We start from the raw sequence: 27,739 nt of genomic DNA, 5'->3' as shown, positions 1-27,739 counted from the left end.
GAATGAAACCAAAGTGTGTAAAACGTGACAAATAAACAAAAATAATAACTGAATGGGCACAAATTCCCACAGACATATTTTAAAGTCATAATAATAATAATGATAACAATTTAATCTCATTCTAAAATAATATAAAATAATAATTGCAACGGCGAGTAAAGTGGTTGTGTTTCAAACGGCACATTATTATTTATCTAGTGCGCTGCAGAGTGTACAAATGTGATATATTAAGTGGGTCGATGTAGGGAGTACGATGGGATTTGGGATTAAACCAGGTCAGCGTTCGTTGGAGGTGAAAAGCTTTTTTCAGCTTTACTCTTACATTTAGTACAATCATTCTAATAATATTTGTTTTTCTGTGTCTTTAAGAGTAAACGTTAGATGCTTCTTAAAAAAAAACATGTAAGCTAAGATTAGCTAGATAGCGGCAAGTCATACAGGAGTCGTTACCAAATGGGCCGTGTTTCAATTTATCTTCAGTGTAGTATTTCTCTAATAGGGCGTAGAAAGGGTTGACTGTAGTGAACCTGCGTAGGGCACGAGGGGCGATTTGGGATCGAGCCATGGCTACTCCTGCTGGAAGTTCAGAAGCCGGTGGAGGTGCGAATAATTATTTTTTTAAACAACATTTCTCGTGTAGTATAAAAGACCAAGTATTTACGTATAATTGTTTATTCATGTGGGAAACATAGGTTTTAATTTGACAGCAGTGTAATTAAAATTGCGTAGGTTTGTGCTGGTCTTCCTGGTTGTTGGTCTGTGTTAGCCGGTTAGCATGAGCTGTAACTGCAGCCTGTAAAGCTTCATTAAGGCTGATTTGTGGAGAATGGCGTATAATTGTCGAGATGAAATAGAACATTAACACGATTTAAAAGCGTTCTTGTGGTTATGTAGTACTAATGTAATAATTACATCATGTTTAGTTCAGTTTCACATCATTTTGAGAGCTGCTTCATCATTGCGTCTGGTCTGATTATAATTCTTTTAAAACCTTGTCATATTTAAAGGCAGGTTTTTTTTTTTTCTACTGTATTAAACATTAATTGACGTTGTTTTTGTCAAATATTGCATGATTTGACAGATTTCAGTTCTGAATCCGGTCCGATAGGTTAAACAACGCCGCAGTTGCTGTACTCTAGCTGCTGATTGGCTGTCCGTGGCCACGCTAACAGCAGTGATTGGTCAGAGTATTTGTTTATGGATGTGTGTTAAATCACATCCTGTCAAACTCCGTAGGGTGTCTAAGTCGCCTTAGTAGTTCACACTTTGACACACTATTTAGTGTTGTAAACAGCGGTTTGAGATACGGCCCCAGTCAAAGCGAAAACGCTGTAATCAAAAGTTAGAAGTGTATTAAGAGTCGTAAGATTTCAGTGATTTCAGCAACTGTTCTTTTTCTCTGACTGAACACTTCTTTATCTAGAGAAAAAGCATAGAAATGTGTTCTTTATTTAAGTTTGTTGTGATCATACATACATGTGTCCATATACCTTTAGAGTTTATACCTTTAATAGTCTTGGGATTCCATTGATTTCTGCACCTCTTTGTGAAACAATGATTGGCCACATTACTAATTTTAGCTTAGTATCAGTTGTTTTATGCTGATTAATTTAAAACACACACACACACACGCACACACACACAAACACAAACAAACCCTTGGTCTGTCCGGGGTGTATTACTGCATTGCGCCCAGTGATTCTGTAGAAACGTGACCCACTGCGACCCTGACCAGGATAAAGCAGTGGTAGAACATTTGATTAGGTCACTGGAACATTTTCCTCCGTCCTGCAGATGATGTTTGTGCAAGCAAACAATAGTATGCACAATACAGTAGTATGCAGGTTGCTCTTGTATAAGGATCTTGCTTTGCATTTTTTTGGGTTATAAAAGGCTTTAATTTCTGGGAGGGCTTTCAGATAGATATAGAAGTATCTACAGAGAAAAAGGCGATCATTGGCGATCTTAATTTCAACTCTCGCATCAAAGACCTCATACAGGTTGCTAGTGCACAACCGTTACCACTGACTCCTGCTAAGATGAGAGCACCTGTAAAAACACTAATTTTCTGCTTCCAGGCTGTAAGATGTGGATGCTTTGGGTGTGTTTGGCGGTTCTGCACTTCGCAGCCTCCGTTGATGTCGGCGACTCCAAGGCAGTGACCACTACACTAACCACCAAATGGCCGTCTACACCTCTGTTGCTGGAGGCCAGGTGAGTTATAAATATTGCTAACATCGATGTACCTGTATTGAAATTCTGGACTGATGCATCAGATCTGCTAGAATTCTGATCCTGAATGCTTCACAGTGAATTCCTCGCTGAGGAGAGCCAGGATACGTTTTGGGACTTTGTGGAGGCGAGCCAAGATATCGAAGGCCAGCATGATGGTAATGATGGTCTACCAAAAACAGCAGGAATTCAATTTCACATCAGCACTGGTAGCATTGAATGCATACACATTGTCAACCCTAGGTCAGGGTACCATATTCCATTCATTTTGTTTCTTTTTGTTGTTTGCAGGTTCAGACTTGTCCTATTATGAGCTGATCCTGAAGAAAGCTGGTCACCTGTTGAGCGCCGTACAGTTAAAACTGCTCAAGTTTGCTCTTTCTCTGCGCTCCTACTCCTCCACTGTTCATTCTTTTCAGCAGGTCAGAAAACAAACACTTAAAAAACAACTTACTACAACTATTTCCCACTAGTCAAATCCAGTCATTAGTGGTTTTCCACACAGACACATGCCTACCACTCCCCTCCTCGGACAGTTTGATGCCTGGACAGGTCGGTAGCACTGCTGAGATTGGAACTGTGCCACCGGAGTAACCGAGAACACACATTTTTGCATTGTTTGGATTTCAAATGAGTGGTCTTGACCTCTGAGACTCAATTATAACAATAAACAATAATAATAATAAATAAAATTTGCCTATAAATAATAATTATAAATATTATTAAATATTTAATATATAATTTTAATTATGATAAATACTTTTTAATAAATAATAATAATAGATAATAATAAATAAACAAAATAAACACATTAATAATAATAATAATAATAATATTAGTAAATAAAATTGGCCAATAAACAATAATAATAAACATTATTTACATATTTATTACCTAATAGTAATTATAATAAATACTTTTTAAATGTGTGTGAGTGAATAAATAATAATAATAATAATAAAATAATAATAAATTTCGCTCTTTCTGTTGCATAGATTGCGTCGATTGAACCTCCTCCACCAGGCTGCAAGGCTTTCTTCAGCGTGCACGGAGAGAAATCATGTGATCCAGAGATCCTGCAGAGCCTGATCGACTCGGCGTCAGAGAGGTACGATCATATTCATCCGTTAAGGTTGTAGCGCCGTATCAGGTCAAGAAGTTTCACCACTTATGTTCAGAACCCGTTTTTCCACGTGTCCCACAGGCCGAAGCCGTTCCTGTTTAAAGGGGATCACAGGTTTCCGTCCGCTGACCCCGACGCGCCGGTCGTCATCCTCTACGCTGAACTGGGCACCAAAGAGTTCGCCAAACTCCATCAACTCATGCTGGCTAAAGCCAACAAGGGCCAGATGAACTACTACCTGCGGCATTTCCTCTCGGTCAGTATCATCTTCTTTCTTTAGATACTTCATATAACGGACTAAAAGCGAGGAGCACTGGTCCGTAAAGTGCGATTGTCTGAAACGGCGATGTTTTTTTTTCAAGGGGGTGCAAAAATATACGAAAACACAGCACTAAGGTCCACAAAAGTGCTAAACATGCACATATGATCAATAGTAAATTGAACAACATAGATAGATAGATAGATAGATAGATAGATAGATAGATAGATAGATAGATACTTTATTTATCCCGAAGGAAATTATTGAGGTAAGTAGATAGTAAATAGTAAATAGATAAGTAAATATGTCATGTAAAAGCTGTAAATAAAAAGTAAAATCTGAAGCTTTGCTGGTACAGAACTCAGCTCTAGAACTTGCAAAAATTACGAATAAAACAGAGAAAAGGTGAGAACAGAGTGAGCCTCCCGACAAAATAAAGCCCATCACTCATGTAAACAGAGAGATGTGCACCGCCTAGAGGACATACCTGTCAAGTTTTGGATTTAGAAATAAGGGAAATTTTTCGCCGCGCGCTTCGAGCCGTCCCACCAGCCCAACCGAGGTTCAGTATCCCTTACATTTTAAGACAGGTTTACAAGAAATCTAAAATAACCACCTGTGAACCACTTACAAACTACAATTAGATGATCAGAATCTGATAGGCCTACCTTTGTTGACACTGAAATGCTGTGGACATTTCTACATATGTAATTCTTATAATACAGCCTAAATGAAAACACAAAAGGGAATTGAAGCACATTTATTTATTTTACATATCTTCAGCATATATACACATTGCTTGTCTTAAAGTGAAACACATTTTATTTTCTGCTCCTCTTTAGAAAGGTAAATTCGATGTCCCATTTCTCTAGATATTTACATGCAGTCTTTACTCTTTTGGCAGGAATGCCCTCTCTCTCTCCTTGCATCCATCCATCTCTCCCTGTTCCAGGTTTGTTCCCGCTGTCCGCACTAACCTCGCGAGAACTGCCACTTGCAGCAGCCTGGGTGGCAGTTCTCGCGAGGTTAGTGACATTTCAGTTTGGAGAGGCACAGGAATGTTTTTTAAAATTATAATATAGTACGGGAAATTTACGGGAAAATACTAATATGGGAGGACGGCGGGAAAGAGGGGTAAAATACGGTAGTTTCCCGGCCAAAACGGGAGACTTGACAGGTATGCTAGAGGACGATAACTGAACTACTGGTCTTGGTACGCTTCTAGATGGATTTTTAAATCAGACCGGATGTAAATTTTTTCCAGATTTTGTCCATTAAATCGAGGTTCCTCTGTATTTATATAAGCCAAACATCCATGATAAGCCCGCTGACACATGGGCCTGTGGTATCTGCTACCAAGACATCACCAGCAGGTCCTTTATCTTTTTACATTGCAAGGTGGATTGTCCAGTGGTGCATTTTGGAGCTTCGATGTCCAGTTCGGACTGTTGGCACTATAAAGGGGGGCAGAAGTCCCCCCCCATGGGCACTCTGACTGGCAACAGTGCAGCACTAAACATAGAAGGGTTTGATGCTCATCACCAGGATTAAAACAATCTTCAGTTTGAGCCACAGTTGGTCCTGGCATCAATGAATCTTGGATGCCCAACAACCTGCCAGCAGCCATAATAATTTGGCCTTTACCAGATTCTGTTACATGTACAGATGTTTGAGCGCCGGTCCTAATGTTTTGGCTCATAAACACCGTAAACACTGAGGGCCTGACCGAGTCTGTTCTTTTCCATTTGCAGAAACTGAGCGATCAGAAGGTTTTCCTGTCCGGTTACGGAGTTGAGCTGGCCATCAAAAACCAGGAGTACAAGGCCAAAGATGATACCCAAGTTCAAGGTATGAAAACGACCCGTTTTATTGAGTTTAATGGAGATTGGGTGGTGTAAGTGGAGCACAAGCTGAAATCTGTTCACCTGTAAACCATAGGTGCTGACGTAAATGCCACGGTGTTTGGTGAAAATGACCCTGTGGATGAAGTTCAAGGCTTCCTGTTCGGCAAACTCAAGTAAGTGCACTAAGATTTTCAAAATGAGCCGAATTTAGGTCCGAGTTTACAGCGTTGCTTTTTTGAATTCAGAACCATCTACCCAGAGCTGAAGGAGCAGCTGAAGGAGCTGCGCAAGCATCTGATCGAAAGCACCAACGAGATGGCGCCGCTCAAAGTCTGGCAGATGCAAGGTGAGGTGGTGTTTAAATGTGGTGAAGGAGGGATGTGGAAGAGGTTACATACACCGATCAGCCATAACATTAAAACCACCTCCTTGTTTCTACACTCACTGTCCATTTTATCAGCTCCACTTACCATATAGAAGCACTTTGTAGTTCTACAATTACTGACTGTAGTCCATCTGTTTCTCTGCATGCTTTGTTATCCCCCTTTCATCCTGTTCTTCAATGGTCAGGACCCCCACAGGACCCCCACAGAGCAGGTATTATTTAGGTGGTGGATCATTCTCAGCACTGCAGTGACACCGACATGGTGGTGGTGTGTTAGTGTGTGTTGTGCTGGTATGAGTGACTCAGACACAGCAGCGCTGCTGGAGTTTTTAAATACCGTGTCCACTCACTGTCCACTCTATTAGACGCTCCTACCTAGTCGGTCCACCTCGTAGATGTAAAGTCCGAGACGATCGCTCATCTATTGCCGCCGTTTGAGTCGGTCATCTTCTAGACCTTCATCAGTGGTCACAGGGCGCTGCCCACGGGGCGCTGTTGGCTGGATATTTTTGGTTGGTGGACTATTCTCAGTCCAGCAGTGACAGTGAGGTGTTTAGAAACTCCAGCAGCACTGCTGTGTCTGATCCACTCGTACCAGCACAACACACACTAACACAGTGTTCCACCACCTAAATAATACCGGTCCTGTGGGGGTTCTGACCATTGAAGAACAGCATGAAAGGGGGCTAACAAAGCATGCAGAGAAACAGATGGACTACAGTCAGTAATTGTAGAACTACAAAGTGCTTCTACATGATAAAATGGACAGTAGAAACAAGGAGGCTGATCGCTGTATATTTTGCGTACATTAGCATGCTGTTATAGGGCTGTAGGGTTTCTTTGGGGATCTAGACTTCAGTCACTGACTTTTTTTTTTTGTCCCCCTCACCCCAGATCTCAGCTTCCAAACGGCAGCTCGTATCCTGGGGGCTCCTGCCGTGGAGGCGCTGAACGTCATGAAGGACCTGAGTCAGAACTTTCCCACTAAAGCCAGGTACACCAGCGTCACTTCAGTGGGCTCCCAGTGAACGATTTCTTCTCAATATTAATCATCAGCGCTCCTGTTTTTGGCTCTTAGGTCCATAACCAAAACCGCCGTGAACGCCGACGTCCGACAGGAAATCGAGGAGAACCAGAAGGTAACGGGATTTTTTTTCTGACCCTGCGAATCGATTGGCTGAACCTGTCATCATAACAGAACTGCCAAACTCGCCTTGTTGCCTAATCACCCCCCTCTCTCCCCCCCCTTGATCCAGTTTTTTAAGGGGACGTTGGGACTTCAGCCAGGCGATTCGGCTCTCTTCATTAATGGCCTCCACATCGACCTGGACGTGCAAGACATCTTCAGGTGAGGAGCAAACAAATCTGCACCCAGCGTCGTTTGCTCCCAATCATTATTCATTTGCGCCCAATGAGCCCACAGTTGTCATTTAAGTGCTCGCATAATAAATGGTATAATCGGTGTTGTTTTCGTACTCGGTGCAGCGTGTTCGACGTGCTGAGGGGCGAAGCCCGGGTGATGGAGGGTCTCCGGAACCTTCTCATCGACACCCCGTTCATCCACGACATCCTCAAGCTCAACGTGCAGCCGTCCGACTCCGACTACGCCGTGGATATCCGCAGCCCGGCCGTCTACGTGAGCTGATTATTTCAAATCACATAATCGAGTAATAATTTTGCCTCCTGTTATCCTTCCCTAGGTTGTGAGGATTATATTATTGTGAGTGATCCTTGAGGGAACCATGTTGAGTTATGTGCTCCTCTTTCTTAGGTCATGTGACCTAATATTGACCCCCAAAGCGCCCTGACACATCTGAATTGTGTACAGCAGGGTCGTTTAAACCCCGGCTAAGGGTTGCGAGCCAAAAAATAGTTGGGGTTGCAAAGAAAAATAATAATAATTAAATAAACTTGTATGCGAACGCCCCCTTGTGGAGGCTTCACGTTATATCTTGTAAACCACAGTGGGACCAGATTGTACAGAGATGCGCTGTTTGTGTGGCCTGGGTCACTCGAAAAAATGTTCGAATAACCCTGGTGTACAGGACGTTCTTTTTGAATGGGGTCAGATTGACTCCAGATATAACAAGAGGGTTAATTAGAGTCTTTCTAGCTATGTAACAAGCAGTACATCATGCTGCCATCACAAGAAATTCTGGATGTGAGATCGGTCTAGTATCAGTCTAGTAAAGCCGCTCCTAAGGCTCTGGGGCTCCTGCGAAACACAGCGGGAGTCATTGCCTTCGAATGGAGAAGATTTTAAACCAAAGTGAACCTTTTCAGATGCGAAAGAACCCTAAAGATATGAAACTGTATACTGTGTGACACATAGATTAAAGTAGAGATCAGGACATAAGGAGGGTAAATGTGAAACGGCCTGTTCAAGCCCCCTTACTGCCAGGTTGCCTCTGTTGGACCCCTGAGCAAGGCTCGTAGTCCTGCTAGATCAGCCCAAACTGTCTACATCAGGTGATGAAGGAATGTGTGTGTCTTCTGCAGTGGATCAACAATCTGGAGACCGACGGCAGGTACGCCTCGTGGCCCTCCAACGTGCAGGAGCTCCTGCGTCCCACTTTCCCCGGCGTCATCCGACAACTCCGCAAGAACTTTCACAATCTGGTGAGTGTCCGGTCATGTTAAAACCTGGACTAATGCATCTAGGGCGAGCAAACGCTGTAAAAAAATAACTGTGTTTTAGCATGTCAGATTTTGTACCTACCGCCTACCTGATCAGCTGCCTCAGTAGAGGGGATTCTAATAAGACATCGAACTCATAAGGCAGATTATCACAGTTAGCCTCAGGACGACGGGTTGCACGCCAGCTAACGTCCCCCTCTGTGTACCAGAGCCCGAATTTGCAAATAAACCACACTTGTGGACCTTTATACAAATTTAAATCAAGGAGAATTTGTCGCTGCTGGACTGAGAAGCGTCCACCAACTGAAAATACCCAGCCGACAGCGCCCTGTGGGCAGCGTCCTGTGACCACTGATGAAGGTCTAGAAGATGACCGACTCAAACGGCAGCAATAGATGAGCGATCGTCTCTGACTTTACATCTACAAGGTGGACCGACTAGGTAGGAGTGTCTAATAGAGTGGACAGTGAGTGGACACGGTGTTTAAAAACTCCAGCAGCGCTGCTGTGTCTGATCCACTCATACCAGCACAACACACACTAACACACCACCACCATGTCAGTGTCACTGCAGTGCTGGGAACGATCCACCACCTAAATAATACCTGCTCTGTGGGGGTCCTGTGGGGGTCCTGACCATTGAAGAACAGGGTGAAAGCAGGTTAAAACAGTATGTAGAGAAACAGATGGACTACAGTCAGTAGTGATGAAATGGACAAGGAGGTGGTTTTAATGTTATGGCTGATCTGTGTACAGTATATTAATGCACACGTGACGGTTTGGGCGTGGTATTTCGCCGTGTGTTCGTAGGTAATAATTCTGGATCCCACTCATGAAAGCGCGGCCGAGCTGCTGAGCGTCGCGGAGATGTTCTACGCCAATAACATCCCCCTCAGGTTGGTGCCTCTGTGCTTTCCACGTTTGTTTCTGTTACTCTGGAACGCACAGGGTTAATAATGCTGGACTCTGGGCGCAGGATTGGACTGGTGTTCGTGGTGAACGACGAGGACGACGTGGACGGGAGGCAGGACGCCGGCGTCGCCGTGCTCCGCGCGTTCAACTACATCGCGGAAGAAGTGGACAATCAGATGGCGTTCGATGCCGTCTTGTCGGTCAGTCGTCTGCAGAAGTTTGCGCAAACTGTTTACCATGTGATATTATAAACCGAGTGTAGTGTTTCCATGACGACGGCATCTCTTCCCCCCCTCCCAGATGCTGAACCGCGTGCCCAGCGGCAGGAAGCTGAAGGTGGAGCACGTGGTGAGCGTCCTGGAGAAACGTTACCCCTACGTGGAAGTGAGCAGCATCCTGGGGGCGGACTCCGCCTACGACAACAACCGCAAGGTACGAGGACGCGCGTCCTCTTTTCGTCCTGGCCAGGGTCGCAGGGGGTCCTTGCTCGCGCCTGGAGGCGGCTTAGAGCAGCCAGTTCGCAACCACACGCGTGAAAGACAGAAGCAAACCCGCATAGACGTTTGAAAGAACATACAAAACTCCTTGCTGATGCTTGCCTCCTTGCTGCTCAGTGATTGTGTATACAGTGGATACGGTACTGGATTAGTGATCCGAAGGTTGTTGGTTCAAGCCCCACTGTTGGTCGGTTTTGATAAGGCCAGTAATATATGGCCAGAAGTATGTGGACACTTCACCATGAGCTTGTTGGACTTCCTTAATATAAAGTCATACACCTGGTACTAATAGCTATAGCTCAGCCAATAAAGCTCGGATATTTAATGTGTGTGTGTGTGTGTGTGTGTGTGTGTGTGTGTGTGTGTACAGGAAGGAAAGGCGTACCACGAGCAGACAGGTGTGGGTCCTCTACCCGTCGTCCTGTATAACGGCATGCCCCTCCAGCGCGAGCAGCTGGACCCCGATGAGCTGGAAACCACCGTCATGCACAAGATCCTGGAGAGCACCAGTTTCTTCCAGCGCGCCGTCTATCTGGTGAGAAGGTTTTTTTTGTTGTTTTTTTTTAAATAGGCTTACCGTTTGTCGCGGTTCTTTCTGTTTCATTTCAGTAAGCTGGTGCACCTTTTGCATCCCTTCTAACTGGTACCATCACAGCTCTGACCTCCAGCGCAGTCCTAGTGTTCATGTATTTATTCACAGTGCGTTTAGTAGACATACATAATGTGACCAAAAGTATGTGGACACCTGACCGCAAGCTTTTTGGCCATGCCGTTCCAAAACCATGGGGGACACATTCTTTCAAAAAGGCTTTGGAGTGTTGCTGTGGGAATTTGTGCAGGCCTTGTGCCTCCATAGACCTCTTTTTTTTGTGAACAGGGCCACCGTCATGCTGGAATAGGAAAGGACCTTCCCTACAATAACTAAGATTATTCATTAGGAGAGGTGTCCACATACTTTTGGCGATATAGTAAGCCATACGCCTTCCTTGTTTTCCAGGGCGAGCTGGCGACCGATCACGACGTGGTGGACTTCATCATGAACCAGCCGAACGTGGTGCCCCGCATCAACTCTCGCATCCTCACCACCAGCAGGACGTACCTGGACCTCGCCAGCACCAGTCAGTCCACTTAAACTGAACTAGCCAGTGTGCAAAAAATATCTGGACGCGGATTGGTCGCTAGATATTTTGGGTATAGGTTTACTGACTGTAGATCGTCTGTTGCTTGGGGTGCTGGATCATTCTCAGCACTGCAGTGACACTAACGTGGTGTGATAGTAGTCTGGTGTGAGTGTAGCAGGTGTCGCAGTGTTGTTGGGATTTATTTTGGAACACATACATTGTTGTGTAAAGTTTGGGATTTGAGCTGTTTTCTTTTTTTAATGGCATACAGGGCCATTATATATAGCGCAACAGATGAGCTACAGTCAGTAGTTGTATACCCACCACATCTTTACACAATGCAACACAAGAACAGTCTTTACCTACCTTGCAACCATATAAATATAATTAAGCAATAGAACACGAGAGGTCGTGTGTTATCGCGAATAACATCACGGCTGTGATTTGGTCGCAGGCACGAGCCTTAGGCGAGTACAGAAGATCATCACAGCCGTGATGTTATTCACGATAACACACGACCTCAAGTGTTCTATTGCTTTTATACAACAGTTCTTACAAAATAAAGAAAGAAAATTAATCAACGAGGCCCTGAATTTTATACTGAATATGCTTTAATGTATTTAACCCTCCGCCAAAAAGTAGTTCCACAACGAATGAGTTGCTTCTATGCAACGGTAAAAATTCCCTACCCTGCCTTAACACAGTAGGCTAAAAAAGCATATAGTTTAACACTACAAAGTAACGCTAGTTTGGAATAAAAATAATAAGCGAAGATGAAAGGAAAAGGAGAAAAAGCTAAAAATAAAATGAATTAAGAATTAAAAGATGGAATTTAGTTATTTATTAGAGTTATTGCGTTATGTGTATATGTTAATCTGCACACTTCAGTTCACTGTGCAGTTAGAAAAAAAGGCTGCTCTGTAGGATGTGCATCGGCATCAAACAACTTGTCAGCGGAGTAATACAGTTGTGGTGTGAAAAGGCCGCGCTGTTATCACCAATATCAGCACGGTTAGAACGCTTCTCAACCAATCAGATTGTAAGGTCGGAACTAACTGTTGTATAAATGAAAATATAAAATACAAAAGACCTATCCTGCCATAAAATGACAGATACGTGTTAAATGTGGTATTATAATGCAAATAAATAAATAAATTGTATACCCACTACGAACATCTGTATGCTAGGTGTTCCTAATAAAGTGTTCGTGTGTGTTTTCCTCATAGATAATCATTTTATTGACGACTACGCTCGCTTCCTGTTCCTGGACACGAAGGAGAAGAACACGGCCGTGGCCAACAGCATGAACTACATGACCAAGAAAGGTGAGCCGTTTCGGAAAGGTTTAGTCGTTTCCGATTCTCGGTTGCAACTCACTCTTTTATTGGAACGTCTCTCTTCTTGTCTTTGTTTCCGTGTTCCTTCGCTGTGGTGACGGGTTTAGGGATGCACTCCAGTCAATCTGGTAATCCTCACTGCTTCAGCTTTGTCTTCTTCCATCGTCTGACTGTAGTAATTCTAGTCATTGTCTCTTGCTTTGGCTGAGTCGTCTGTTTTAGCATGGGTTTGTCTTCTTAGCACCTACATTAGCTCTTCGTGATAAATGTATTCCAATGCGTGATGGTTCTTATAAAGACTGCATTTATTTCAGGGCTGCAACTAATGATTGTTAGTTGATAATGAATTGATAATGAAATTCTCATTAAATCAGAGCGTCTCACATCCTGAATCACATACGCCCAGTACATTAAAAGAAACTCACCCGAGACAACACAGAAATAATACTCAAATTAAGGCGGGGTGGCTCGGTGGGTAGCACTGTCGCCTCACAGCAAGAAGGTCCTGGGTTCGATTCCCAGGTAAAGCGGTCCGGGTCCTTTCTGTGTGGAGTTTGCGTGTTCTCGCCGTATCCGTGTGGGTTTCCTCCGGCAGCTCCGGTTTCCTCCCACAGTCCAAAAAACATGCAGGTAACCAGTAACTTCCTGTTCTGTCATGAGTGTAACCCAAAGTGTAAAACATGACGTTAAAATCCTAACAAATAAATAATATCCAATATTATAAACATAAAACACAGAGTCCTGCCTTGAATATCAGAAATGTCACATGACGTTATAAAAACAAACAAACAAACAAACAAACAAAATCAGAGCTTCCCAACTGCCGGGCCAGCAGTTAACTGGCCTTTTCTGGTTTTGCTGGTTGTACAGATGCTCAGCTGTAATGCATGTGTGTGTGCAAAACCTCAGATGTAATGCGCATGTGTGTACAGGCACTAAAGCAGTCTTGTGTCTCTTCCTCATGTCCATCTCTGCCAGACCTGAATTCTAACCTTTCTGTATTGATTCACAGATGATGGGGTGATTCGTCCTGTGACGTTTTGGGTGGTCGGAGATTTCGACCATCCATCAGGCAGACAGCTGCTGTACGATGCCATCAAACACATGGTACCGTTTTCTACTTTTTCTGTTGTTTACAGTGAAATCTTTCAGCATGGAGAAACGATTTGCGCTGGACTTAACGTTTTGGGTCATGGCTATCATGTTTTCAACTCGTCCACTCTTTTTTTCCTTATTTTAAGTATGATTACTATTTTATTTTGGTCGTAGAGTTACTTTAATACTTTTAATACTGGTGATTGGGTAAAAAAATAACTATAATAATAATCCAAATTACTTGCTATGTGTTTTCAGAAAACCAGTAATAACGTCCGTCTAGGGATGATCAATAACCCGACCAATAATCCGTCCACCGCCACAACGCTGGTCGCAAGGGCGATCTGGGCAGCCATACAGACGCAAACGGCCAACAACGCCAAGAACTTCATCACCAAGATGGCCAAGGACGAGACGGCTGAGGCGCTGTATTCCGGAAAGGGCGTCGCCGAGTTTGCAGTCGGGGTGAAGATTTTATTTTTTATTTTTTTGAATGCCCGAAACACTGAAAAATTATTAGTGAAAAATTAAGAATCTACTGTTTTACTGTCTCACATTCAGACAAAACAAAATACAATGAAATATTTATTTATTTTCATTTTGTTCTGGGTTTTTCTAAATGTTTGAAATCCATTTCAATGGAATTTCATTTAAACGTTTGGTTCCAATTCAGTTCTAGATACATCTCAAGGATAATCAAATAATATAGTATAATATAGTTTCTATCAGAATACATCAGCACACACACATTTACAGTATTTCTGACCTTATCGTTCTCGACAAAACATAACACCTACGTTAAAAATATTTATTAACCTACAAATCACTACAGAACAGACGCCCCCTGCTGGTCACGTAGCCCAATCCACTCGGATTCATTTATTTTTTCCCTTAGATTTTACGCTGCACATCAGCGCACAAACAGCTTTGATCGCTCGCTTACTGTCGACGTGCATTTTTGGACGTGGTATCATTAAACCCATTTGATTTCATCATTTAATTTCCAGCCATGGAGAAATATTGGATAATTAGACTAGACTGTTAAAAACTGGACGATCTATTAAAAAAAATACATTTAAATGTAGAAATTTGGGAAATTATGAAAACTATCAGATTTCAGTTCGGTTCTTAAAGTCATAAAAAGTTGTAACTGTTCTGAAGAAGTCATTAATTCTCATCAGCACCAGCGCAATCACATTACTGAACCTTTAATGAAGCATTAAACCCCTCGTCACTTCTCGCGTGTGTTTTTGTGACAAAACGTAGTTTGAGAGACCAAGATTCCTCCTTGTGATAGATCTGGTGTAGTGTGAAAAGACTCTTGCAAGAGATCCAGTCGTGTTGTGTAAACTGCACAGCCATTTGAACAACTTGAGAGTCGTGTAGTGTGAACTTGGCATTAGAAAGTATGTTCCTGGTTAATTAATGCTCGAAGTTCTTCCCTCGCTCGGTTCTTGTTCCTCCAGGGCATGGACGTGGCGTTGTTCGAGAGTGCGTACGAGTCGCCCAAGGTGGACTTTCTGTTGACTCATACTGCTTACTGCCGGGATGTCCTGAAGCTGCGCAAGGGCCAGAGAGCGGTCATCAGTAACGGACGGGTGAGTTATCTGGTTATCTAGGAGGAGTCCATAGACCTAACGGTGAGATTTTGGTAGCGAATTTGATTAATGGATGTAAAATATAAACCACCAATTATGGATCAACTACACAGCCCAGGGTTTAAACGATCCTACTCCTGGAAGTACAGTGAAGGAGAGCAAGTGTTCCACCAAATAAATGGTGCAGCGGGATATTCCGCTAGCACACCAGCGCCGAGATTCTAAACACCTCGGTTTGAATCTCGGCTGGACGCCATCTAGTGGGCACAATTGGCAATGCTTGCAGTAGACAAATAACTGTGTCTGCTGGGAGAGATGACCGGACTAAGTGGATGGGGTCGGAGGAGGCGTGAGCAGCAATATATACCCTCCTCGAATGCAATCCCAGAATGGATCCCCAGCAGCGGAAGACAAATTGACTACGCTAAAATCGATTCGATGACAGTTCCGAATTTGTCTTCGCAGATCATTGGTCCACTGGACGATGGTGAGATCTTTAACCAGGACGATTTCCTGCTTCTGGAGAGCATCATCCTGAAAACATCTGGAGAGATAATCAAGAGCAAAATTCAGAACCTGGGTGTGGAGGAAGATCGGTAAGTCTGGTTATTGGCTTTGTTAGAGTTGCAGGATGACCTGAAAGCAGCAGGAAAAGCAGTTACACAGTGAACCATATGCAATGTGTGTGTGTGTGTGTTTTGATTTAGAGCCAGTGATTTGGTCATGAAGGTGGATGCTTTGCTCTCGTCTCAGCCCAAAGGCGAGGCCCGGGCCGAGCACAGCTTCACGCTGGACAAACACAGGTAAATAAATCACATCCTACAAACACAAATCACGGAAAATTATGGATATTTACACATTAATTATTAGACTAGACTGTTGAAAACTGGATGATTTATTAAAAAAATACATTTCAATGTAGAGATTTGGGAAATTGTGAAAACTGTCAAATTTCAGTTCTTGTAAAGTCATAAAAAGTTGTAACTGTTCTGAAGAAGTCATTAATTCTCATCAGCACCAGCGCAATCACATTACTGAACCGTTAATGAAGCAGCTTGAGCGTGAGAGTGAGTTAAACGCATTAAAACTGTTTTTTTCATTAATGTTGTGTGTAAATTGTCTGATTTAAACTGCACGGCATGTCTGAAACATTCTAGATTTATCCTAATTTATACAGGATTATAAACTGATGAGCCCAATCATGAGAACCACCCGTCTAATGGAATTCCAGAAAGCTTTGACCTGCCCGGTCCTGTGGTATCTGCCAGCGCATCCTGGTGCCATTTCTTAATCAGTTGACCTTCTTCAATTGCTCCAGTGTGTAGGTCCTTTTGACAAGGAGTTAGCATGGGCACTTTGAAAGACCTGCGACTATGCGGCTAGGGTTTCTACACAAAAGGGTTTAATGCCCTGTGAGTTGTGGCACATTCACCTCATCACCAGGATTAAAATGACGTCTAATTTGAGCCTCGGTAGCTTTTCTTAGGTCGTACCAGATGCCCAGCCTCATGTATTCTGCCATCTATGAGTCTTGGCTGGCCAAGAACTTGACAGTGGTTGGAGACTTGTCCCTCCTTGGACCACTGTATGTGGGTACTTACTAGGGATGTCCCGATCACGTTTTTTTGTTCCCGATACCGATTCCGATTATTAATTTTGATCCCGATCCGATACCGAGTCTCAAACCGATACTTGTATTTTCTAGATATTGTCTAGATAAGAACTAGATAATACTGTTCACACAGTGCACACTTCAAGTACATCACAGTTATTCAGATTAATCCAGTGTATATGTTTAACAACTAAATAGCTCTGCAGTGCTGTAGGATAAAATGCTGCATCCAAACTATTGGCTTAATGTTTTGTATTTTTACAAAATCAATCAAAATGATTGAGATAATTACAGTTTTACTTTAAACTTTACATTAAAAGAAAAAAATTCTGTTTAATGCAGTGATACACTAAAAATCTGTGTAGCAGCTTAACTTGAATATAAGAAAAAAAGTTACTCAAAAGCATTACAGTAAAACCTGAATACCAAAATAAAATGGACAGGCTCTTTTGTTATGAAGGAAAGCCAGTTCTTAAAGTGCTTGTATTGTGACAGTGGTTTGATGGACGTTTCTATGCGAAGTGAGTGTGTTTTGACCCTTTGGGGCTTCCATAGTGCATGGAATAGCGTGCTTGACTCTAGCTGTCCGCTATTCGGTACCGTAACAGAAGAATATACCGTGCATTTATTTCTTTATTAAACGAGCGCATCACTACGTTGTTTTGTAAACCGGAGTGATCCTGGACTCACACACCATATAAACAGTAAAATTCTACAGTAATGAACGCAGCTCTGCTCCCACCGCCTCGTGAAACGCTCACACTGCAGACGTTACACTTCACTGCTGGACTTGTTTCACTTTCCAATTCAAACTATTTCCACACAGCGGACACGCCGACGTAAAACAAAAGATCGGGATTACGATCGGGTTTAGTAAAGCCGATTCCGATCAGTTAAAAAATGCCTTGATCGGCGATAGGGACATCCCTAGTACTTACCATACTTCAACTCTGGTCTTTATGCAAATCATATCTGCTGAGTTAATCATTTGTATTATGAGGGACCGTCATCACCCTCTTTTTAGTGTAGACTTGCAACTCATTTGTCTAATGTCTCCCACAGCGTTGTGAAGATTCGCCCTACGGAGCAGGAAGTGTACTTTGACGTCGTGGCCATCGTGGATCCCGTCACTAGAGATGCTCAGAAACTGGCTCCTCTCTTGCTGGTAAGATCTAGAGCACATTACTATCAGATCTGTGACCTTATATGGTGTCCAGTGCCCCCAGTTTGTTCTGGCATGTAGTAGAGTCAGAAAGTGCTGCATCTTCTTCGGAGAGACACGCTCAGCTCTACAGATCCTCCATTGCTAGTGTAAGGCTGAAGTTGTACAGTGTGTCTGTGTGGGTGCCCAGCCAGTCAGTAGTTCAACAATTCAAACTCTGACCTCAGTGGTGAGCACCCCATGTTTAAGACCTGATTGGAGAGACCTGACTTTGAGTTTTAGACACAAAACAGACACAAATGGGCGTGTCACTATATGCAGTACACATATATGTATATATAGTGTAGTTCTGGTATGAGATCCAGTCCCATTATCCCCCTCGTGTGGTATTATTGATGTGTAAAAGCTTCATACCATCTTCTGCATCCTCCAGGTCCTAAAACAACTGGTCAACGTTAACATGCGAGTCTTCATGAACTGCCAGTCCAAGCTCTCAGACATGCCGTTGAAAAGGTGAGCATCTGGCAACCTCGATTATTTCATTATTTTCAGCCTTGTTCTCACTTGCACCTTCTTTTGCTGCTGTAGCTTCTACCGGTACGTGCTGGAACCCGAGGTGACCTTCATGACGGATAACAGCTTCACTCTGGGTCCGCTGGCCAAGTTCTTGGACATGCCCCAGTCTCCTCTGTTCACCTTGAATCTGAACACGCCAGAAAGCTGGATGGTGGAGTCGGTCAGAACACGCCATGACCTGGACAACATCTACCTGGAGGAGGTTCGTCACTCAGATATTAAATCAGTTGGTTAGGTGAATGGTTGGGTGAAAAGGCACGAGTTTCTCCACGAGGGGGAGCTGTTGGCACTGTGTGAAGACTTGCCAACACGATTCCACACTCGCTTTTTATTTCTGCTGCAGGTGGACAGCATCGTAGCCGCCGAGTACGAACTGGAGTATCTTTTACTGGAGGGCCACTGCTTCGACGTTAGTACGGGTCAGCCACCTCGCGGGCTCCAGTTTACCCTGGGAACAGCCACAGATCCCGTCATCGTGGACACCATCGTCATGGCCAACCTGGTACGGTCGTGTGCCGGTGATCAAACTGGTCCACGTTCAGGATGATCTCGGTCGACTATGGACGACTGATTTCTCTTTCCTTTCTCAAACAGGGCTACTTCCAGCTGAAAGCCAACCCGGGAGCCTGGGTCCTCCGTCTGAGGAAGGGAAGGTCAGATGATATCTACAAGATCTACAGGTACGTTCTATCACATGTCCACATACTTTTGTCTATACAGTGAATGTTTATTTTATGTATGCATGAACATTTATCTCACATTTCTTCTTCTGGTAGCCACGACGGTTCAGACTCTCCAGCCGACTCTGAGGACCTGATAGTCGTGCTGAACAACTTCAAGAGCAGGATCATCAAAGTCAAGGTAGGTTTGATGGACCTCCATGTCCCAAACCCCTCTAAGAGCCTCCAGCTTTAATATCACAGTACTCTGACTATAATTCACCACTTACGTGAGAAGACCAGACTGCGTGCTGTACCTAATATCATGGACTGATGATGTTTACTGTTGATCCAGGTTCAGAAGAAGCCGGACATGATGAACGAGGAGCTCCTGAGTGACGGCAGTAATGAGAACGACTCTGGATTCTGGCAGTCCTTAACCAGGTACAAACCCACTGATAATAATCAAACTCAATACCTGAACTTCACTGCTAAACCTGAGGTCAGCTTTTAAACCTTTTTTCTTCTTCTTTGATTTTCACTTATTTTTAATTTTATGTACTTATTATTTTTTATTTAATTTTTGCCACATGCATTGATCCATTTACTTTGATATTATTGGTTTAGTTTTACTCTTTATTATAAGTTCTTTTTTCTGTAAGTTCTTTTTTTCTTTCTTTTTTCTGTAAGTTCTTTTTTTTCTTTCTTTCTTTTTTCTGTAAGTTCTTTTTTTTCTTTCTTTTTTTTTCTGTAAGTTCTTTTCTTTCTTTCTTTCTTTTTTCTGTAAGTTCTTTCTTTTTCTTTCTTTTTTCTGTAAGTTCTTTCTTTTTCTTTCTTTTTTCTGTAAGTTCTTTTCTTTCTTTCTTTCTTTCTTTCTTTCTTTCTTTCTTTCTTTCTTTCTTTCTTTTTTCTGTAAGTTCTTTCTTTCTTTCTTTGTTTTTCTTTCTTTGTTTTTCTTTCTTTCTTTTTTTCTGTAAGTCCTCTTTCTTTCTTTCTTTCTTTCTTTCTTTCTTTCTTTCTTTCTTTCTTTCTTTCTTTCTTTCTTTCTTTCTTTCTTTCTTTCTGTAAGTTCTTTTTTTTCTTTCTTTTTTCTGTAAGTTCCTTTCTTTCTTTTTTCTGTAAGTCCTTTTCTTTCTTTCTTTCTTTCTTTCTTTCTTTCTTTCTTTCTTTCTTTCTTTCTTTCTTTCTTTCTTTCTTTCTTTTTTCTCTGTAAGTTCTTTCTTTCTTTCTTTGTTTTTCTTTCTTTGTTTTTCTTTCTTTCTTTTTTTCTGTAAGTCCTTTTCTTTCTTTCTTTCTTTCTTTCTTTCTTTCTTTCTTTCTTTCTTTTTTCTGTTTTCTTTCTTTGTTTTTCTTTCTTTCTTTTTTTCTGTAAGTCCTTTTCTTTCTTTCTTTCTTTCTTTCTTTCTTTCTTTCTTTCTTTCTTTCTTTCTTTCTTTCTTTTTTCTGTGTTCTTTTCTTTCTTCTTCTGTTCATTCTTTCTCTAATTCTTGTTCTCATCTAATTCTCTAATTGTTTATTCTCTTTCTTTCTTTCTTTCTTTTTTCTGTAAGTTCTTTTTTTTCTTTCTTTCTTTTTTCTGTAAGTTCTTTTCTTTCTTTCCTTCTTTTTTCTGTAAGTTCTTTCTTTTTCTTTCTTTTTTCTGTAAGTTCTTTCTTTTTCTTTCTTTTTTCTGTAAGTTCTTTTCTTTCTTTCTTTCTTTCTTTCTTTCTTTCTTTCTTTCTTTCTTTCTTTTTTCTGTAAGTTTTCTTTCTTTCTTTGTTTTTCTTTCTTTCTTTTTTTCTGTAAGTCCTTTTCTTTCTTTCTTTCTTTCTTTCTTTCTTTCTTTCTTTCTTTCTTTCTTTCTTTCTTTCTTTCTTTCTTTCTGTGTTCTTTTCTTTCTTCTTCTGTTCATTCTTTCTCTAATTCTTGTTCTCATCTAATTCTCTAATTGTTTATTCTCTTTCTTTCTGTCTGTCTTACTTTCTAGCCGCTGACTTCACTGTTTTTTGTTTTGTTTTTCAGTAGCTTCACCGGAGGAGCGAAGGTGGAGGAGAGCAAGCAGGAGAAGGACGATGTCATCAACATTTTCTCAGTCGCCTCGGGTCACTTGTACGAGAGGTTCCTCAGGTAAAGATCAACGCGAATCGCCTCATTGATCTTTTTCACCGTCTATGCTTCTGACTGCGCCCTCAGTAGCAGATGAATTTGGTCAGGACGGGTCAGAGCGCGGGTGGCGCACGTGGTTAGTAGATATTAATACGTTGCTTGAGCGACTGAATTGAGACGATGGCTGACATTTAATAATAAAAACGTTTCTCCTGTTTGGGAAGATTTTCTATTGGTGGTATTTAGACACGTCACGTCTGATTAGTGCTGCCATTTTTCCTCCTGCAGCTTTAAGGTCATGAGCTTTTCTATAGAATGTGACTGCTGGCTAAATTAGCCAAACTCGGCTCAGTCTGCTGGATTTTGGCATTTGGCAAGAAACTGAGGGTTAAGGGCCTTGCTCAAGGGCCCAACAGTGGAAGTTTAGCACTGGCAGAGTGTAAATAATTGGTTTTTTTTGTTAATTATTCATTAAATTTTTTTATTTTCTTGCCGTTTCCATTTTTTCTTTCTTCGTTTTTTCCCTTTTTTTATTTTGTTTTTTTGTTTCATTGTATTTTTTTATGTCTGACTTCATGTCTTTTTTTTTTAAATAAAAATAAAACTAAAATATTAAATGGACCCAGAATAAAAATACAAGATACAATAAGCAAACCCAAACATAATAAAAAAAAATGTCTTTTATCTTTTTTTTCTTTTCTTTTTTTTTCTTTTTTCTCTTTTCTTTTTTCTTTTCTTTTTTCTTTTCTTTTCTCTTTTCCTTTCTTTTTTCTTTTCTTTGTTTCTTTTTTCTTTGTTTCTTTTTTCTTTTCTTTTTTTTCTTTTTTCTTTTCTTTTCTTTTCGTTCCTGTGATAAAGAAAATCTACTGTATGTTTTTTTCCCTCTCAGGATCATGATGCTGTCTGTGCTGAAACACACCAAGACACCAGTGAAGTTCTGGTTCCTGAAGAACTACCTGTCACCCACGTTTAAGGTGTGTATGGACGTGACGAAATGTGGACACCTGATCATGGCCTTGTTTAGCATTAATATGTATTTTGCTTTGCGGTTGTACCAGCCTTATTTTCTGTGAAGGCTTTTGTTAAACCAGGTTTTGGAGTGTGTCTGTGGGAATTAGTGTGGTGTACATAACTGACCTTCCAATTCAGTATACAGCCAATAGTATGTGAACATACAGTTCAATTCTGTTTTTTCCTAACAGAACGCCTTTGGGGTAAATTGAAACATTCGTGTTATAAGGGAAGGCCTGGCTCACAGTTAGTGAGCACAAATCCCCACAGGCACACCCAGAAGAATGTAGGCTCATGTTCTAGCGTCCACATACTTAATGTCTTTTTTTTTCCCCGTTGACAGGAGTTTATTCCGTACATGGCCAAGCAGTACGGCTTCCAGTACGAGCTGGTGCAGTACAAGTGGCCGCGCTGGCTCCACCAGCAGACCGAGAAGCAGCGCATCATCTGGGGCTACAAGATCCTCTTCCTGGACGTCCTCTTCCCCCTCGCTGTGGATAAAATCCTCTTCGTCGATGCCGACCAGGTACGGGCGGCCCTGCATACACACCCCAGTTCAGTTCAGAGTTTTGATGCGTAATTACGGGAAAATTTATGGGTAAAATGTGGTACGTGCAAATATTAGGGCAGATTTTGTGCTGGGAAATGCCACATTTAGGCTCGTTCCCGGTGGAAATGGGTTTGGAATGGAAAGTGGTGTGTTAATGATGCATTTCTGCCCCCTACAGGCTGATCTGGGTAACCTCAAATGTAACTCTAAAGGAAATTTTACTTATTTTTTATTCTATTATTGTTAAAAGCCAGAACAATATTATCAATGTATCTGTAGCCGTCATTATGAGATTTGGCACCTAGGGAAATTCCCTGGAAAAGTTGGGGTCTACATCCATACCCCGCCGGCCTCCCACAGGCAAATTTCGGCACAACCTGTCTGCTTTTTTTCCCTAGTTGGAGGACCCAAATGGGGCATAACTAATTGAATCGTGTTCTCAAAATATTGTTTTTACTATTGTTATTTTTATTATTAGTAGTAGTATAATTACTATTATTATTACTGCTGTTATTATTATAATAATTATTGTTGGTGATATTAATGTTATCATTATTATTATTATTACTATTATTATTATTATTATCATTATCATTATTATTACTATTTTTATTATTAACATTATCATTATTATTATTAACATTATTATTATTAACATTATTATTATTATCATCATTATTATTATTAACATTATTATTATTATTATTATTATTATTACTATTATTATTATTATTATCATTATCATTATTATTACTATTTTTATTATTAACATTATCATTATTATTATTAACATTATTATTATTAACATTATTATTATTATCATTATTATTATTAACATTATTATTATTATTATTATTATTATTATTAACATTATCATTATTATTATTAACATTACTATTTAAATTAACATTATTATTATTATCATTATTAACATTATCATTATTATTATTATTATTATTATTACTAACATTATCATTATTATTATTAACATTACTATTTAAATTAACATTATTATTATTATCATTATCATTATTATTATTACTTTTATTATTATTATTAAAACTATTACTGTTATAGTTGTTATTATTATTAAAATTATTGTTACTATTATCACAATTATTTATTTGTTATTATTTATAATTATTCTTACTCAAATAATAGTAATAATAATAATTTTGTAAATTTTTGTTAATTATGTAAATAATATGTATGTGATTTTAGTCATATTTAAAATATTATTAATAATATTAATAATATAATAAGAATAATAATTAAAAAATAATATCATATAAAATTCACATACAAAATCAGAGCGGTCCGGGTCCTTTCTGTGTGGAGTTTGCATGTTCTCCCCGTGTCTGTGTGGGTTTCCTCCGGGAGCTCCGGTTTCCTCCCACAGTCCAAAGACGTGCAAGTGAGGTGAACTGGAGACGTTAAATATATAATAAATATAAATAATTACGAATGCGCTTCTTTTGTCCTTCCCTCGTTCCAGATTGTACGTACAGACCTGAAGGAGCTGCGCGATTTCGACCTGGAGGGGGCGCCGTACGGCTACACGCCGTTCTGCGAGAGCCGCCGGGAGATGGACGGCTACCGTTTCTGGAAGTCGGGCTACTGGGCCAGTCATCTGGGCAGCCGCAAGTACCACATCAGGTGAAAAAGGGCTTCGATGTGTTCGGCCGGCGCGTTTGTGGGCGGGGTTTATTTTACGCTTCGATACTAGTACTGGGAAAGGTTGAGAGTGGTAAACAATGCGGTCGTGTTCTCATTTGTTGGGTATTTAGTACAATGTGTGGATTGGGACACAGCCGCTCATGACCATGAATAATTTACTCATAATTTACTCATATTAGTGAAGGATGAACTATCACAATCCGCTTCCTAAACCTTTCCTACGTCACACTCACGATCATGATATCACGATTATGGCAGCGGTCACATGATCACATTCCTGAAACACCATTTGACGTCCTTGTCTTGTCTCCGAACCCTGCAGCGCCCTCTATGTGGTGGATCTGAAGAAGTTCAGGAAGATCGCAGCAGGTGACCGGCTCAGAGGCCAGTACCAGGGTCTGAGCCAGGACCCCAACAGCCTGTCCAATCTCGATCAGGTGTGTATGGTCCCAAAGAACTGCTCATGGTGGCACCAGCCTGGTTGGGCGTAACAGTTCGGTTTAATCACTCTCTGTGTCTCTCAGGATCTGCCGAACAACATGATCCATCAGGTGCCCATCAAGTCTCTGCCGCAGGAGTGGCTCTGGTGCGAGACGTGGTGCGACGACGCCTCCAAAACCCGAGCCAAAACCATCGACCTGGTAATGAGTGCACGTTTGATCTTATAATCATGTGGTGAGAAGGTTTCTGGAGGTGTTATCACGGGTTTGACTTGCTCTATTTATGTGCATGTTTATTTACATGTCAGAAGTACTATAAGCTCATGGAGGAAATGTAGAACGGCTGGAGATCGGCAGCACTTGTTGCAAGTGTGGGGAAATGAATGACTTGTTGTTGCTTTGTGACTCTGTGATGCTGCTGGTGTGGATGGAAGGTTATTAGAACATCTGGTTCTATCAGTACTGGTACTTAAACAGCCATCCTGTTTAGTCCTGTTTCTCTTTATATCTGCATATATTTACTTTTACATTTGCAGCATTTAGCAGAAGCTTTTATCCAAAGTGACTTACAATTACTAATGATACAGTTTAAGCTACTAAGGGTTAAGGGCCTTTCTCAAGGGCCCAACAGTGGCAGCTTGATGGTGGTGGGGCTGAACCGTCAACCTTCTGATTACTAGTGCAGTACCTTAACCATTAAACTATTTTTCATTTTTACTGACTAGTTGGTTTACTATTTCAAGCTTGGATTTTGTATGTGAATTTTATATGATATTATTTTGATTATTATTGTTTTTGTTCTTATGATATTATTCATATTATTCTTATTAATATTTCAAATCACATACATATAATTATTTACATTATCAAAATTATTATTACTATTACTTTAGTATCAGTAATTATAAATAATAACCCATAAATAATTGTGATAATAGGAACAGAAATAGTTTTAATAATACTAACAGTAATAATAAAAACAATAACAGCAATAATTTTAATAAATCATAATAACATCAACAATAATTATTCTAATAATACAGCAATAATACTAATAGTAATAATAATAATAATAAAAATAATAATAATATCAATAATAATTATTATAATAATAGTAATAATACTAACAGTAATAATAAAAACAATAACAGCAATAATTTTAATAATAATAATATCAACAATTATTCTAATAATAATACAGCATTAATACTAATAGTAATAATAATAATAATAATAATATCAACAATAATTATTATAAAAATAATAGTATTAATACTATTAGTAATAATAAAAAGTAACAACAGTTAACAATAATGATATAAAAATATTATTTTATATTTTTACAATATTATTTATAATTTTGTTAATAGTAATATTAATAATAATAAGAAAGTCATTACTGTTTATTAGATAAACTAATAAACAGTAATGAACTAATAATACTGTTTATTATATATACATAATTTTTTATTCATGACACATTTTATTTGTGTCTAATTCAGCAAGTAAACAGTAATTCTTTTATAAAATGTGCACATGTTTGTTCCCAGTGTCCCAAATTAAGCATGGCGTGTTAAAACATTTCTACAAGACTACACAGGGCTGGATGGGTCACTGCAGGCCTCTGTTCACAAAACCCCATGATGCTGATGCTGCACTGTGAACCCGTACATGTGTTTTATTATACCAGAACTGATCACTGATCATTCAATTTTATCGAGCCGTACATCAGTGGTTATATTCTGGTGAAATGCGTTATCGTCCTTCATTAATCGGCGCCTGTCTGTTCTGCAGTGCAACAACCCTCAGACGAAGGAGCCCAAGCTCCAGGCGGCGGTGCGGATCGTGGCCGAGTGGTCAGATTACGATCAGGAGATCAAGAGGATCTATAACAAGTTCCTGGAGGAACGGGACAGAGGGGCTCACTCAGGAGAGCAGCAGATACGGACAGAAAACACAGGTAGGATTTCACATCCATCATGTACACGGATCGGCCAAAACATTAGAACCTGTCTGATGTTCTTCTCTCTGGTGTCCGGTGTTTTTCAGATGAGCAGAAGCACGTGGAGCTGTAGGCCGACGCCGTTCAGCAGAAGAACGACCGACTCTGTTTAAAGAGTCGTTCTTTCTTTTCACTCGTTTAAATAAAAGCCTATTTTCCTGGAGCGGGGTCCATGCTGGCGCTGTGAACACTTGAACATAATTCAACCTCTCCTTATGGTTCTGAACGTGATGGGTGTGATGGGTGTGTGACGTGACCACAACTGGACAGGGTCAGATTAAAGCATGAAGGTGTGTGTGTGCGCGTGTGTGCGTGTGTGTGTGTGTGTGTGTGTGTGTGTGTGTGTGTGTGTGTGTGTGTGTGTGTGTGTGTGTGTGTGTGTGTGTGTGTGGTTCGGGTCATTTGGTATCTTTTCAAACGTTATATGGACAAAAGTATTTGGACACCCTTTTAATGATTGGATTCATGCGTTTCAGCCACACTAATCGCTAACAGGTGTGATAAATCATTTAAAGAAAGTAAACTGTACAGCAACAGTTTAGGGAAGGTCCTCTCCTGTTCCAGCATGACTTTGCTCTACTGTATAAAGACGTGAAGAAAAGCTTGGTTTAAATTAAAGAAACCCCAGCGTCCTGCTCGGAGCCCTGACCTCAGCCCCACTCAACAGCTCTGGGATGAACCAGAAAGCCTCAGTTGAGGGTCAGTTGGCTACAAATTCCCACAGATATACTTCAAAGCCTTCTGACTTTAACCAAGGCTTTCTTGACTGACATCAGTGCCCAGCCATACAAATGCTCTTTTGTACTACTGATGGGCTACAAATTCCCACAGACATACTTCAAAGTCCTGTGACTTCAACTAGGCTACAAATTCCCACAGACATACTTCAAAGTCATGTGACTTTAACTAGGGTACTGATGGGGTAC

General features: G+C 40.8%; 1 protein-coding gene across 1 annotated transcript; it reads left to right on the top strand.

Moving 5' to 3' along the window:
* Nucleotides 1-563: 563 nt before the first annotated feature.
* On the top strand, nt 564-27,014 carry uggt1 (UDP-glucose glycoprotein glucosyltransferase 1). The gene is made up of 40 exons (XM_062993799.1): nt 564-600; nt 2,079-2,214; nt 2,311-2,390; nt 2,524-2,654; nt 3,228-3,340; nt 3,437-3,611; nt 5,366-5,462; nt 5,553-5,631; nt 5,704-5,804; nt 6,738-6,837; nt 6,922-6,982; nt 7,100-7,191; nt 7,329-7,479; nt 8,343-8,462; nt 9,290-9,375; nt 9,456-9,591; nt 9,692-9,823; nt 10,259-10,423; nt 10,886-11,006; nt 12,236-12,334; nt 13,359-13,453; nt 13,700-13,906; nt 14,908-15,039; nt 15,505-15,635; nt 15,747-15,842; nt 17,714-17,816; nt 18,247-18,326; nt 18,402-18,591; nt 18,733-18,891; nt 18,984-19,069; nt 19,166-19,250; nt 19,404-19,492; nt 21,050-21,154; nt 22,023-22,107; nt 22,488-22,670; nt 24,190-24,350; nt 24,694-24,808; nt 24,896-25,012; nt 26,606-26,771; nt 26,861-27,014. The coding sequence occupies exons 1-40, from the start codon at nt 564-566 to the stop codon at nt 26,884-26,886; spliced, it is 4,623 nt and encodes a 1,540-aa protein (XP_062849869.1). The 3' UTR covers nt 26,887-27,014.
* Nucleotides 27,015-27,739: the final 725 nt, after the last annotated feature.

The sequence above is a fragment of the Trichomycterus rosablanca genome, chromosome 4 (genome assembly GCF_030014385.1).
Source record: "Trichomycterus rosablanca isolate fTriRos1 chromosome 4, fTriRos1.hap1, whole genome shotgun sequence".
Lineage (NCBI taxonomy): Eukaryota > Metazoa > Chordata > Actinopteri > Siluriformes > Trichomycteridae > Trichomycterus > Trichomycterus rosablanca.
The sequence above is the reverse complement of the archived record's forward strand: the minus strand, read 5'-3'. Positions and strand labels throughout refer to the sequence as shown.